The sequence below is a fragment of the Rattus norvegicus genome, chromosome 10 (assembly GCF_021556685.1).
Source record: "Rattus norvegicus strain SHRSP/BbbUtx chromosome 10, alternate assembly SHRSP_T2T, whole genome shotgun sequence".
Classification (NCBI taxonomy): domain Eukaryota; kingdom Metazoa; phylum Chordata; class Mammalia; order Rodentia; family Muridae; genus Rattus; species Rattus norvegicus.
Window position 1 is genome coordinate 87,909,299 of NC_141543.1, and position 15,702 is coordinate 87,925,000.

The window sequence follows — 15,702 nt, forward strand, 5'->3', positions numbered from 1 at the left end:
ACTGTGCTTTTTCTCCACAAACACATAACACATTCATTCAGCTTAAAGCTGTCCGTCAAGTGGTTTCTCTGGGCTGGGGATTTAGCTCAGTGGTAGAGCGCTTGCCTCGGAAGCGCACGGCCCTGGGTTCGATCCCCAGCTCCGAAAAAAAGAACCAAAAAAAAAAAAAAGTGGTTTCTCTGTCTTTGACCCCTTTACAGCCTAAGTCGATTGATAATGATTTAGACTTTTTCAGCTTTCATGTATTTATCTAAATCTCTTAATGAGCAGAGCACAATGACAGAAAAGTGTGATGGGCTGAGTGCAAGTCCAAGTGCCTAGCTGTGGGAGCACAGAAGGTAAAACATTACGTGAGCGTACCCCTGAGAGCCACCTCTCTGCATCAGAAGATGCACAGTCCCTGAAGACACCACAGACAGGCTACCATCGGCTTGTTCCCAAAACTTGAGAATGAGTGGGAAAGTTAACCCAGAAACACAAGAGACTAAGGACAAGTAGAACTGGTCTTACTAAAGAAGGCAACGGGGGCTGGAGAGATGGCTCCATGAAGCATTGGCTCTTCATCCAGAGGACCTGTGTGTAGTTCCCAGCAGCTCACTCTTGCCTGTAACTCCATGTCCAGGGGTCTAGTACCCTCTGCTGGCCACTACGTGTGTGTTCGAGTGTGTATGTGTACATTTACACACACACACACACACACACACACACACACACATATACACACATAGATTTTAGTTTAATATTTTTAAAGGAAATTGTGGCTTTGCACAGCTCAGCAGACAGACAGATGCCTTCAGTTAGTGACTTGGAATGAAGAGGCAACCTGACCATTCCCAGTCTTCAAACACCAGATCTCCAGCCTCCTCCTGCCAGATTCCCCCTTACCTGAAAACCACTCCGCCACCCACCACCCTGTAGCTTTAGGGTTGAGTGGATTTGGCTTCTTCTCAAGGCAGCTGAACTTGAATTAAAAGGAAGAAGAATGGTAAGAGACGTCAATAACAAGTTGGGAGGAAACTAAGCAGGGAGTAAAAAAAATGCATTTTTTTTCAAAACTCTTGGTCTTCTCAGGTCGAGTTAGCAGGAGAGACCAAAGCTGTGGTAGGAGTTAGCAGGCACCTGATTTGTTCTACAAGGGCTGCACCGTTTTCGTAGGGGGATCAGGTGGCCTCCTGTGCCATTAGCCTTGTGCTGTGTGTTACCAGCTGACTTCTCCAATTCTCTTTTCTCAGTGGGCTAGAACACAGCTGGTTAAATAGGCCGTGACACACATAAGCTCCCATGTCTGCTTTATTGACTGCTTTATGGAAATGTATCACACTCCAAAGGGTCCTCATTGTTGTTGCCACGAGGAGCTGACTGAAGAGCCGCGTTTAGCGCTGAGAGACGGAGTCCTGCCCTGTCATTTTTTTGTCTATGGCAGGGTTGGTTTCCGGGTGGAATGTGAGGGTTTAAAGGATCGGGATGAAGAGAGAAGGATGTCTGAGAATTTCTTTAATCTTCATTTGTCCTGGGAGTTGGGCAGCCATCACTTCTGAGTAAAACACTCCTCCGTTGATCTTATCTTTATGGCCAAACATCCTTTAGCTAAGTGAATCTTTCCCCTTATGTGGGTTGCTCAAAGAGATTCGGTTAAGTGTAGTCGCGGTGAGAGATTATGACATTAATGCAATTCTGCTTTGTGCTGATAGAACGTGATACATGCGCAGGTTGATACGAGAGGACCATTTGTCCCTAGTAAATTGAGACAGTTTCTAGGTCTCTTTTCCTTGTGATGGTGGTAACTTCTATTCAAGTAACAGACAAAGAAAGTGTCTCTTTTTACAATTTTATCTATGGTTTTTGGCTTGCACAGTTATGGTTGCTCGCTATCTTCCCAGCATCCTGGAAAACATCTACATACTCTCTATAAGGTCCGGAGCCATTTGTTGGACGGGGGGGGGGGGGGGGGGGGGGGGGGGGGGACTCAGTTGTAGAAGTCTCCTGCCTCACCTCCCATACTGTGCCTACCCATAAGCCTTCTTCAACTGCCACGATTTAGTCAAGACCCTGAAGGTCACCAAAATAGGAGACAGTGAAAGCAACAGAATGGCTCCCATCTTTCTTGCATAGATTCAGCCGACGGTCAGCGAGCTGACGTGCTCCAGCCCTTCAAGGAAAACAACTAACAGGGAACTCACAGCACAGCAGTGCCTGTCTAGTCCGTCAGAGACTGATTGTGCTTGGTTATCTATTTTTTTTTTCATGAGCATTTTTAATTTCTTCTAAAATCCCATTTTCCCCCCACGGTGCATCAGGGAAACTTACGTGAGATATTTCACAAATACAAAAAAAAAACCCCTCCAATGTGTAAGAAAGCAACATAATGCGTCTAACTGTTTACATACAAAAGCACAGTGTATAAAAACCATCCCCAGGCCAGATTGCTCGTCGGGATCTTGTTGGGGAAGAACCAAGTGGGAAATTCAGTGCCCAGATTTTAGCAAGCTGAGTTCAGACTCTGGGGAAGAGGAGGTGGGGAGGGCACCATCCCCGCAGGCCTAGAACTAGAGACTCAGGAGTTTAGACGTCTCTGTGCATCCAGCCTTTGTTTTCCTGGTGGTGGTGGTCTTGGGTTTCACTTGGTGGGGAGAGAAAAGCCTCATGCTGATAATGTACTGAAAGTAAATGAAATTAAATAAGCGAAGCGTGCTCGTCACTACTTCCTCCCCCCTGGGTAATTCAATTCAAGCTCTGTCTGTGATGGCAACTCACAGGGGCTGTCTCTGTCACCCCGCTGGGGCCCGGAGTCTTAGCATCTAAATAAAAGTTTCACTCAAGCATTTTTTATGCTCCTGCCGGCAGGATCAGTGAGCTGGTGTGGGTACATTAATGTAATATTCATACGCACAGACTCTCCCCGCACACAAGGCGATGTCTTTCCATTTTCATAATTATAAATGTTCCACAAAAATGGCATTTAGATTTGCATTTAAAAAAAGGTTTGAATTCCAATAAGACTCTTAACATGCCTTTTATGATTCAGACTTTTAGCAAGAAACTCTCTACATTTAGCAAGACCTTTAAAAAGAAGAAACTTGTGGAGAGAGATAGCTTGGGGAATCCCATCTCTCTTGGTCCCTGTGCCTTTCATTTGAATTTGAGGCCTCCAGGAGCAATTTTTTGAACGGTGTTTCAGAGAAGAACCTTCTTCAGACCGCTTTCCCTGTACTTGTTCCTCACCTCACTCGACCTCCCACCTGCAGGGCGATCACGTGACCCCCACCGGCAGAGCGACCATGTGGTCCCCACCTGCAGGGCGATCACATGACCCACACACGCAGAGCGATCACGTGGTCCCCGCCTGTATGGTGATCACGTGACCCCGCCTGCTGGTCGTGGTCATGTGACCTCCCACCATAGAAGGCTCACATGACTACCAACTGCAAAAGGATCACCACTCCAGGGACTAAGCCACTACCTAAAGACTATACATGGACTGACTCTGGACTCTGACCCCATAGGTAGCAATGAATATCCTAGTAAGAGCACCAGTGGAAGGGGAAGCCCTGGGTCCTGCTAAGACTGAACCCCCAGTGAACTAGACTGGTGGGGGGAGGGCGGCAATGGGGGGAGGGTTGGGAGGGGAACACCCATAAGGAAGGAGAGGGGGGAGGGGGATGTTTGCCCGGAAACCGGGAAAGGGAATAAAACTCGAAATGTATATAAGAAATACTCAAGTTAATAAAAAAAAATTAAAAAAAAAAAAAAAAAGGATCACCACTGGTTCTCGGTGTTTTCAGGGGAGCTAGAATTTCAGACTGGTGGGAGTAAAAACAGAAAAACTTTAAAAATGAACTCCCATTTGTTGGGGTTCATCTCAGACATGTACCCCAAGCCCCATCTGAAAGAATTTATGCCAAACACAGAGTTTACTCACCGTAAAAAACCCACAAATGAAAACAGCTGCTGGGCGTGGCCAGCCTGGTATGCCATACTTCAAGTTCCAGACCAGCCAGGGCAACATGGTGAGATCCTGTCTCAGAAACCAAAAGAGGCGCAGAGAGGGAGGGACTAAGGGGGAGTGGGCGGGGCTTGGGGAGGAGGCGGAAAGAAAAGATAAGATTCTATGTGCAGGGAAGTTAGCAAGAAGATGATTGGATAAAAACAAACAAAAAGCAATCACATAAAGTCAAACGAAGACTCCTGCTTTACTGTTTTTTTTTTTAGGGGGCGTGTGTTCATGACATGTGCACTTGGGTATGATGCGCATGTGTACACGTGAGTGCAGTTACCTGTGAAGGCCAGAGGCATCAAATCCTCCCTGGATCTGAAGTTACAGGCAGTTGAAGGCTACTGAGCATGGGTTCTGGGAGGCAAAAGAGCAGCACTTGCCATCTCTCTGACCTCTCTGATCTATGCTTTTGTGCATGGTGTGCGCTCGTGCCTCTCTGTGTGTGTATGTGTGTGTGTGTGTGTGTGTGTGTGTGTGTGTGTGTGTGTGTTTTAAAGGTTTTTTTTAACTCGTTTATTTTTATTTCACATGCATTGGTATTTTGCCTGCATGTATATCTGTATGAGGCTATCAGATCACTTTAGAACTGGATCTGCCATGTGGGTGGGAATTTAACCCGGGTCCTCTGGAAAAGGAGCCAGTGCTCTTAACCACTGAACCATCTCTCTAGTACCAAGATTTGTATTTTTATGTGTATGAGTGCTTGCATTCGTGTATGTACATCCAGCCCATAAGGTCCTGCTGTCTTCAAAATTTAGATGAGGGACAAAAGTTGCAGTCTGTGAGACACCATGCAAGTGCTGGGAACCAAGTAAAAGCAGGGCATACCTTCAACCACACAGCATCGGGCTCTGTGATCAATGTTATAAAATCTAGGCCTGAAACCGCTTAGAAGTAAAATGACAATCTTAGTTGTGGGGTGTGTGTGTGTGTGTGTGTGTGTGTGTGTTTGAGTGTTTGAGGTGTACTGGGAATTGAACTCAGGGACTCACATTCTAGACAAAGCAAGGACGTTTCCACTGACCTGTAGTTCTAGCTCAAAATACTTTATTTTATTTGTTTAAACAAAGAAGCAAATAAGGCACTGAGAAAAGTGATGCTTCATGGCCACTGCTGAAGCGATGTTGGCTACTGAGCGGTATAAAAGTGACTGATTGGCAGGAAAAATTCATTCACCCTTATGTTCAAAGATACACACGGGTGCCCACTTGATTCATTTATGGTCGTACCTTATTTTGAAGTGCGTGTTTGGTTTGATTGTTTTTTGGGATTTTTTGGAGATTTGTTTTAATTACGTGCATGTGTGTTGGGGCGGGGGAGGTGTATGGGTGTGAATACCCACAGAAGCTGAAAATGGCGTCAACCCTTGGAGCTGGAGTTACAAGGGACTTGGAGCTGCCTAAAGTAGGTGCTGGGAGTTGAGGGGCAGGGTCGTTTGTTTGTGTTTGTGTTTGTGTTTTATTTGTTGTTGGGTTTTGGTTGATTGGTTGGTTGGCTGACTGTTGTTGTTGTTGTTTGGCGTTTGGGGCTTGGGATTATTTTATTTTATTTTATTGAGACAGATCACACTATGTAACCCTGGCTGGCCTCAAACTTGCTAGGTAGAACATGATAACCTTGAACTCACAGAATTCACCTGCTAATGCCCCCTAAGTGCTAAGATTAAAGTCATGCTTGCCTGGATTGCCTTTTTTTCATAACTTTTTAAAAAATAACTTTGTTTGGTGGGTTTTGTTTTGGGTTTTTTTTTTCTTTTCTTTTCTTTTTTTCAGAGCTGGGGACCGAACCCAGGGCCTTGCGCTTGCTAGGCAAGCACTCTACCACTGAGCTAAATCCCCAACCCATTGTTTTGTTTTTTTAAGCAAGGGTTTGTTTTTTCTTTTAAGACAACATTTCCCTGTGTAACCCTGGCTGTCCTACACCTCGCTCTGTAGACCAGACTGGCCTCCAACTCAGAGATCCACCTGCCTCTGCCCCTAGAGTGCTCAGATTAAAGGCGTGCACCAACACTGTCTGGAGAAGTAACATTTCTTTGATTATAATACAATTATGATATTTCTCCATTCCTTTTCCAGCCTCCAAACCCTCCCACATACCCATCCCTGCTCTCTTTCACATTCATGGCCTCTTTCTTCACTAACTGTGATTACATGCACGTATGTCTATACATATGTAATCTTAAATGTAACCTGTTCAGTCCGTATAATGTATTTGTGTGTATGTTTTCAGAGCTGACAGTTGGCACTGGACAACCAATCGATGTTCTCTTCCCTAGGGAAGGTTACTCCTTACACTCCTGACGTCCCCCAGTTCCCTAAAGTTCTTTGTATAAAGCAGAGGCCTCGTGGACCTTTCCCTGTCTGGTTTAGCTTCAGTGTCACTTCTTCAGCTCACATTTGGGCGAGACTTTACATGTTCAGCATCTGACATTACTAGGAGACACAATCTCACCTCGAAGTCCTTGTTCCTCTGACTCTTTTTTTTTTTTTTTTGCATTTCTGAGAAAACTTTATTGGCCTTTGGATAAAGTTTATTTGCCAGGAAGGATGATGCCATCATACTTCTGCTGGAACCAGCGCATGGCCTCCTCTTTGCTGATTCTGTGTTTGTTCCTCTGACTCTTAAAAAATTTCCGCCCCTTCTTCTGCAATGTCTCCTAAATTTCAGGCACAGAAGTGTTTTGTAGATGTAGCCACTGGGGCTGGGCTGCACAGCTCTAAATTTTTACTGGTGGTGTGTTGTGTCAGATATTTAATCTCAGTCGGGGGTTTCTACCCCACGTTTAATCATTCCGTTCCTAGATAAAAGACCACACAACTTTTATATTTATAAGCCTTTAATGTGCTAGAGCCAGGCAGACATCTATCCTCTAAACTGTTATCTCTACTTCCCTATCCATAACCCTGACTCATATCTTACCATGATCCGCCTGGGCCGCTCTTAACTCCAGTTGGTCAGCCCTCATGGCCATGTTTTCAGGACTCACCTACCCCGAGGCATCTTCTTTCTACCTACTTCTCTATTTCCCTGTGGTCTCTTCTCAGACTCCAAGCCTGGGAACCGAAACCCCACTTACCTCTCTTCTGCCCAGCAATAGACTGTCTGAATCTTTATTTCACCAAGAGTTTTAAGAGGAGGAGCAAGGTCACATGGCTTTACTTTGTGTTTGTGCAGATTATCTCCTCCCTGGAGGCAACCAGGCCTGGGGTGGAGGTGTATTTAGCATTACACTACATAGCAACAGACCAAACCTCAACAACTGTGCTTTTCTGTAGTGATCTCTGCCTGTTGCAAAGAAACATTTCCTGACTAAGGAGTAAAGACTCCACTTATCTGTGGCATAAGGACAAATACTTAGAGACTGTCATTAGGGGTTGTGTTGGTTTAGTGAATTAGAAGTTGTAAATTCTCCTCCAATAAGCATGGCTTTACCAGTACTGAGTAGTTAGCTCTAGTACTGGGAATGAGTTCATAGTTGAACAGATGTTGAAAACCTCTGGTTACTGCCAGGGCAATGTGCCAGTGTTGCACTTATAAGGCCGCACTGGTCCTCATTGTGGTTCGTAGGCCTGAGAGCCAGATAGGGCTGCCGGTTGACTCTCTCCTTCCGGAGTTTGCATGGTATCATCATAACCTTTTAAGAAGTAGTATTTTTATTTATTCTTTGAAAATTGTACAAATGTAGACAATGTGTTTTGAATTGTTTGGTCTATAAATTTTGAAGTAAAATATTCGGGTCAAAGAACTAAAATATGAATAGTAAGTGTCTGTTACCCTCTCTTCTCCGTTGGTCCTAAGTCAGAAAGGTAAAGTTGAGATCAGTGATAGCACTTCAGAGAAAGGCACTTGCAGAGTCTGACAACCTGAGTTCAATCCCCAGAACCCCATGTGGTAGGAGAGAACTGACTAAACACACACATACACATATGCATGCTGCACACACACATGCATGCACACACACACACACACACATGCACGTGCACACATAGACACATGATAAAATAAATGTAACTTTAAACATGTTTCAAGAAATGTGAAGTTGGGCTGGGGTTGTGGCTTAGTGGTAGAACATACGCCAGAGAAGAAAGGAGAAGGCAGGAGACAGGAGAGGAGGGAGAGAGGAGGGCCATGCTGAGTTACGGTTTTCTGGACTTTAGGGGAGCTAGTCGCAGTGGTTCATGTGTATAACCTCAACGTTCAGGGTGTGAAGACAGGAGGATTACAGGACCAGGGCAGCTGGAACTGCTGTTCTCTTTTGTTTTATTATTGAGAAGTAACTTCTCTCCTTAATCTTTTGCCCCTCCTTTCTGTGAAGCAAGTGTATAAGCCCCAGGCAGGAAGATGAATTAGGAGTTTGGCGTCTCAATAAATTTGTACCTAAGGAAACTATTAAAAGCCAAGAATGTCACTGTCCTGCAGTTAAAGGTTGATGTCAGCCCCAAGGTCTCCTTTTTTTTTTTTCTTTGCTAAAGTTTCTACGATTCTTAGAAACACACACACACACACACACACACACACACACACACACACACACGTTCTTAGACACACACATGGCCCATTCTTTGAAAAATCTGGGTTGGAGAGATGGCTCAGTGGTTAAGAACACTGACTGTTCTTCCAGAGGTCCTGAGTTCAATTCCCAGCAACCACATGGTGGCTCACAACCATTTGTAATGAGATCTGATGCCCTCTTCTGGTGTGTCTGAAGGCAGCAATAGTGTACTTGTTTTATATAATAAATAAATCTTTAAAAAAGAAAAAGAAAAACCTGAGATCTGGTGGCTATTGCCAAATTCACCTTTCATAACCGATCTTCGTGAACTTCACAATATTTACATTCCCCAAAGTAGCCGTCCAAATGAAACAGGCTGTGGTGGTTTTCTCAGTAGGTTAAGTGCTTTCTGTGTGCACATGAGGACCAGAGTGTGGGCCCCTAGCTCCTACATAAAATCTGGACAAGGTATACTAGTCTATTAGCCCAGCTCTGGGGTATGGACACAGATTCCCCAGAATTCACCAGCATAGCCTTGAGCTGAGCTCCAGGTTTAATAAGAGACTCTGCCTCAAAAAATGGGGTATAGAGCAAAGGACAGAGGAACACACACACACACACACACACACACACACACACACACACACTCCCACCCTAAGACCCTCATGCACACAAACGCAAATATACACTGACAGCTGCAACGAAGCCCGCAGGTGGGTGTGTGTTTATCGTCCCTTTTGAAATGACTGCACGCACCGTGGCGTGTATCACTCGCTGAAGCTTGTCCTCCCTGCTCTTCATCCGACTTTTGATTATCTCAGCGTGGATTACTCAATTTACAGCTTATATCCACCGCAAATTCCCAATTCCCCGGGGTCCTTTTTGGCCAATCAGTACACATTTAGGCTACGTCCTCTTGCCGCAAGTTAATGTATGTTTAGTCATTTTAAGCAATATTAGCATTAGATATAATTAGGAAGAAAATTAACTTTTTCCCCTAATCATATAGAAAATGTTGTATTCTGTGCTGCATTTAAACAATTACCCTTCTGTACTCCATCATTAATGTGACTAATCTAAATAAAGTAGCTTAAATGGAAATTCTATCAGGTTTAAACAAAGCATTTTACTGCTGTTCCTTTTAGGAATAGACGACATCATCAGAGGGGCTCAAGAGCTGGATAACGTCATCAAACAAGGATACCTGGAGAAGAAAAGCAAAGGTATTCATCAGACCTGTGAAAAGCAGAACATCTCAGGAGAAGAGGGAGGGAGGGAAGGAGAGAAGACAGGAAGAGATATTGCTAGAGGATAGGATGTCTTCCTGGGGCCCAGTACTGTGCTGGATCCATATAAGGCAAAAGCCAGGATAGGAAGGAAGTGGTATTAGTGTATGTCAACCAAAGAGAGAAAGCTCAAATCTTCAGCAAACCGTGGGCTTCACTGGAATTGGTTCTGGCCATTTTGGGTGGCAGACACCTCTAATCCTAGCACTCTGGAAGCAAAGACAGGTGGATCTGTGTGAGATAGATGGATGGATGGATGGATGGATGGATGGATGGATGGATGGTATCCCTGGCCTCATCTCTCAATGTGTTCCTATAAAGAATCAAAATGTAGCAGAAGGAAGGAAACACACACACCTTTGATCCCAGCACTTGGGAGGCAGAGACAGGTAGATCTATTGGTTCAAAGCCAGCCTGGTCCACAGAGTGAGTTCTAGGACAGCCAGGGCTACATAGAGAAATCTTGTCTCAAAAAAGAAAAAAAAAAGATACTGTTTTTGTCAAGATGTAGTCTTTCCACATGTGAAGCAGCCTGATTCCAAATTTCAGAGATGCCCAACTCAACCCTTTCAGCCATTCCATTACAATAGATACTACAGAGGCCAGAATCCCTGTTTTAATCTTCAATATTAAATTCGCTAAGGCGAATTAGTTTACCACAGATGCTCAAAAAGAAGAAGAAAAAGAAAACCCTTCTCTTGGCCATGGCCTGGAGGACCTGGAGTATTATTTCTGTTTAGAGAAAGCAACAGTGGCTATAGTACTGCATGCCTATAACCCCAACACTTGAGAGGCTCAGACAAGATGGCAGCCATGAGTTTCAGGCCAGCCTGGATTACCCAGTGAGAGTGAGACTCTATGTCTCCAAAAAGAAACAAACAAAGATATCATAGGAAGTTTGGAAAATGCAGGGTAAGATTTGATCCTAAAAGAGGGAAAGTGAGCTAGATAAAAAGACAGCCACAAAAGCACAAAGAAGCAGCCTTAGGAAGAGCCTGGGCCTATGATGGAGTTCATCCTCGCCACTCAGTCAATATGGGATAACCTGTGGGAGTGGAAAGGAGGGTTTTACAGTCCATTAACCCAGGAAATAAAACAATAACCCACTCGACTGTGTTGTTGGATTTTACAGACTCTTGGGCGATTCTAGTTACCTGAATTTATGTCTCTTCTCACTCCTCTGTGTAGATCATAGCTTCTTTGGGTCGGAGTGGCAGAAGCGATGGTGTGTTATCAGCAGAGGGCTCTTCCTCTACTATGCTAATGAGAAAAGTAAGTGTGCTCCATTTACACAGCGGCATCTCACTCCCGGATACAAACACTTCGTAAATTCTCAAGCACTTAGGTCTCTAGACAACGGCCCTTAACTAACACCTATAGTGAGACATGCTTAGGAAAGAAATAGGCTTGGGTAACTAATACCTTGTCCGCTGCCGATAACACAGGCCAATTTAGCATTTTTTTCCTCCTTAAGCACTAAGTGTGGTCAACATATCAAAGGGTTATAGTCTATTGTGACTCATTCCACATTATCGAATGGTTTTTAGCATTCATTGAAAAAAATAAATACACGAAAGAAAGGCTTGGAAAGTGGCTCAGTGGACAAAGTGCTGCATAAGCACAAGGACATGAGTTCAAACCCCCAGAACCCGTGTAAAGCTAAAGGCGATAACATAGCTCTGTAACCCAGAACTCTTACAGCTGGAGAGATGGCTCAGCCTTTAAGAGCACTGGCTACTCTTCCAGAGGTCCCAAGTTCAATTCCCAGCAACCACCTGGTGGCTCACAACCATCTGTACTGGGATCCAATGCCCTCTTCTGGTATGTTTGATGACAGCGACATAAATATAAATATATGCATTAAAATAAATAATCTTGGGGAAGAAATCCCAGTGAGATGGGAGGCAAACACAGGAGACTCCCCCAGAACTCTTAAACCAACTAGGCTGACATACACAGCAGCAAGTGAAAAACCACACCTCAGGCAGAGGGAAGACAAGAAGGAACATCAAAGGCTGTCCTCAGACCTCTGTGCGTGTACGCCATGCCATGTATACCCCTGCACACACATGCATACATGCACAAGTGAGAGCACATATGCACACAAAGATATTAAAACAAGACATACAACAGCAACAGCAAACAAAAAAAAAAAAAGCATTAAGGTGCCGGGCATGGTAGAACACTCCTGCAATCCCAACACTTAGAAAGCCGAGGCAAGAGGATCCCAAGTTCAAGGCTTGCCTGAGCTACATAGTAAGACTCTGTCTCCAAAGCCAAGAATTGGAGATGTAGCCCAGTGGCAAGGCACTTGCCTGGTTGGTGAACACAAGGCACTGGATCCAATCCCAAGCCACACACAAAATAATACAGTAATATAATAACAATTCTGAGAAAGATTTAAGTGATATTAACAATGGCCCAGAAATAGAACCTTAGGGTTCAAACTCTCTAAGAGTACGTTCATGACTGTTGGGAAATAGTGGTCCAGTAGACATCCCTAGAGCCGTGGAATGTTGAAATCTAAATGGTGGTTGTACCCAAGAGACACTCTTCAGCCAGATGACAGCAGCGGCAACCAAGCGTTGACTAAGAGGCAGTTTCTTAATGAGCCACCACATGCTATGCCTAGAAGACCTGTCATGTTGAACACACTTCCTCAGTTCCTGAGAAGAGAGGATTTAAACACAATTGGAGGGAACCACAAATAAATACAAGTTAAAAGTTACTATAATAAATGAATGCTGTCTTAGGGTTCTGTTGTTGTGTAGAGACACCATGACCAAGGCATTCAATGGGGCCTGGCTTACAGTTTGAGAGATTTAGTCCATTATCATCATGGCAGGAAGCATGGCAGTGTGCAGGCAGATACGGTGCTGGAGGAGAGGCTACGTCTTGATCCATAGGCAGCAGAAATGAATGCCAAACTAGGCCTAGCTTGAGCATATATGAGACCTCAAAGCTCTCCCACACAGTGACACATTTCCCTTAAACAAGACCAGAACAAGGCCACACCCACTACTATAAGGCCACACCTCCTAATGGCGCCACTCCCTATGGACCAAGCATTCAAACACTTGAGTCTATGGGACCATTCTTATTCAAACTGCCACAAAGGCCAACTCCCTGTGAGAGGATACCCACAGATGGGATCAAGAGGTAAGTGTTCGAAGAGGCTCCCTTGGGTTCTCCCACCTTCGTGCAGAGACCAGTGGTAGCTCTACTAAAAAAGCTGCTTCTTTGCCCTCCAGCGTGTATTGGTTTCCCTTGCTTCCTTTCTAAACTGTATTCTCCAAGCCTAGAGAACAGCCTCCCTGCACCTTTGATACAACCAGGACTGAAAGAGCTGCAGTTTTGCTAGTGACCTGGGACCCTTAGGATTTGCCCCTGGCTTGTGGCACTTGCCTTGCTCTGCCACTCCTCCTGCTACAGTGGCACTGATTTTATCTTGTGGCCATCTTGGATCCCTTGGAGTCTTTCCCATTGGAGCTGACTGCAGCATGCTCAGAAAACTGAGCAACAAACGTTCCTTGTCCTTCTAACCCCCAGCCCAGTTGCAAGTCCAGCAAATACCAGTTCTGCCCTAAGTTCTAGACCTTGGCTAGTGGTCCAGCTCAATTAGTAGATGCTTGCCTGGCATGCGTGCCTAGCAAGCCCTGGATTTGATCCTCAGCCTTACCTAAAACCAGTGTGATGGTGCATGCCTGTGACCTCAGCACTCAGAAAGTAGAATCTGGAAGGTCAGGGGTTCAAGGCCATCCTCAGCTACATAGGGAATTAAAGCCTAGCCTGGGCTATGAGACTGTGCTAGCTAATTAATTAATTAGCAAATTAGTTTAATTCTGGACCTACAAGGCCAACAGCCATTCTATTCTTCCAACTACTATGCTATCTGGACCACTGTAAAACTATTCATCCTTTCCCTTGTGTTTAAATAGGTAGTTGGGGGAGGGCAGGGGACTGGAGAAAGGGCTCAGCCGTTAAGAGCACTTACTGCCCTTGCAGAGGACCCTAGTTCCTGGCACCCATGTGGTATACCATAGCTGTCTGTAACTCCAGTTCTGAGATATCTGACATCCTTTTCTGGCCTCTGAAGGCACCAAACATGCCCATAGTACACAAATGTACACAGGCAAGCAAACCACCCATACACACAAAATAAAAAACAAATGAGTCTTCAAAAGACAACGATGATGAGTGTTGGCGTCTCTAGGTACAAAGCTGTACGTGTTCATTCAGAACTCAGGTCTTACGGTGAGAGAGGAGGCGGGAGCGAGAGAGCGAGAGGCTCGGAGACTTTTATTGACCATTTTGCTGTCAGGGTGAAATAAAATCTGGTGACCAAAGAAACAACAAAACATTTTAGTGGCCAGTAAGAACAAGGAGGGGTACTTTAACAAAAAAGATTCTGGTGTCAGAATGCAACTGTTGCATGGCTCCCCTCTCGACACTTACTCCTTATTGTGCCCAGGACATTTTCTCCGTAGGTATAGTGTTTGTGTGTTTCTTTTAGCTCAACCAGGTAAAAATAGAGCCTTTCCCGTCTTTCTCCCTCCCTCCCATGCTCCCTCCTCATCCTCCTCTCTCCATCTCCATCCTTCTTCCCTCCCTCCAGACCTCCTTCAAATAGCCCTCCTTCTCCCTCTCCATCCTCTCTCTTCCCTCCCTCCCTCTTCCTCCTCTCCACCCCCCCCACACACACACACCCACCTCACCCCCCACCTCCCATCTCAGTTTGTCCTCTATTTTCTCTCATTATCATCCAAAGGCATCTGAGGCCCCCGGTTCAATCTTCAGCACTAAACTAGGTAAGGGAAAGATTCGTTATCAATTCACTCCACTTGACAGAGGGCACCCTCATCCCCCAGACCCTGCCATTGCTATCCTCTGTAACGTTCTGTCTGAGCTACAAAATCAGACGCAACCTCTCTCAGGGAAACAGGGAAGAATCCAGTGTTGTAGTTCGTTTTTGGAGTAAATGTTGGGATTCCCACCCTGCCCCCACCGGATGAAAGTGACAGGCAACGTGGTGTCTCCTTTGCTTCATTTGTTGTCCCTCTGTCACCTTCCTCATCCTCTCAAGATACCAACACTACTCAGTACTTTCCAGTCTATCTCTAGGAAGAAGATACAACGCTACATTTGAATTATTCTTCCTCTAGCATAAATTCCCACCTGACGGGCAGGGGATGGGGCGAGCATCTGAGGTAGGAGATCCAGGGCTTGAGAATACCTAGCTGTGCTTCCCTAATAACCCTTCTTACACAATCGTGGTTCCCCGACAATGCGACAGCTGTTCGGTGCTTTTTATTTCCCTTCCCAGAAAAGATGCCTTCCCTTAACTATTGTGTCCCTCTGGAGACTCAGGGAGCTTTGCTGTTTTGCAGGCAAGCAGCCCAAAGGAACCTTCCTCATTAAGGGATACAACGTCCGGATGGCCCCTCACCTGCGGAAAGACTCCAAGAAAGACTCCTGCTTTGAACTGACCTCCCAGGATAGGCGCAGCTATGAGGTAAGACCTCACAATCCTCGAAAGCCTGGCATTTCCCTTGCTGCTGCATGTGAGGCACGGTGGCCGGTGCTATGATGGGTTCCACCCTCTGTGCTACCCGATCATTCCTCCCCACCAGCCGTCCTGCTCCTTCCTTCGCTATGCAGTGCCTTCTCCTCTGTTGCTATGCTCTTCCTAGATACCACCTTTACTTGTCTTTTTTGTCTTCACCCCTCTCCTGTCTTCCCAGTCTCAGCATCCCACAGGTGAGATTCTTGTTTATTGCAACCCACAGTCCAGTTCTTCACAGAGAGAGAGAGAGAGAGAGAGAGAGAGAGAGAGAGAGAGAGAGAGAGAGGTGGATTGATTTCTCAGCTACAGTCCTTATTCTGTCTGGTCCAACTGGTCATCCTGATGTCCTTCCACGAAATCCAAGCTT

The 15,702-nt window shown here is 45.3% G+C and overlaps 1 protein-coding gene across 8 annotated transcripts in view; it reads left to right on the plus strand.

Moving 5' to 3' along the window:
• The window catches only part of Skap1 (src kinase associated phosphoprotein 1), a 306,690-nt gene that overhangs the window by 243,981 nt on the left and 47,007 nt on the right, over positions 1–15,702 (plus strand). For 7 of the 8 annotated variants that reach the window (XM_087570083.1, XM_087570082.1, XM_087570084.1 and 4 more), the window contains 3 exon segments: positions 9,632–9,709; positions 10,961–11,044; positions 15,160–15,284. In XM_087570083.1, the coding sequence (XP_087426209.1) occupies positions 15,207–15,284 (78 nt within the window). In that variant the 5' untranslated portion in view covers positions 9,632–9,709; positions 10,961–11,044; positions 15,160–15,206. 8 annotated transcript variants of the gene reach the window in all.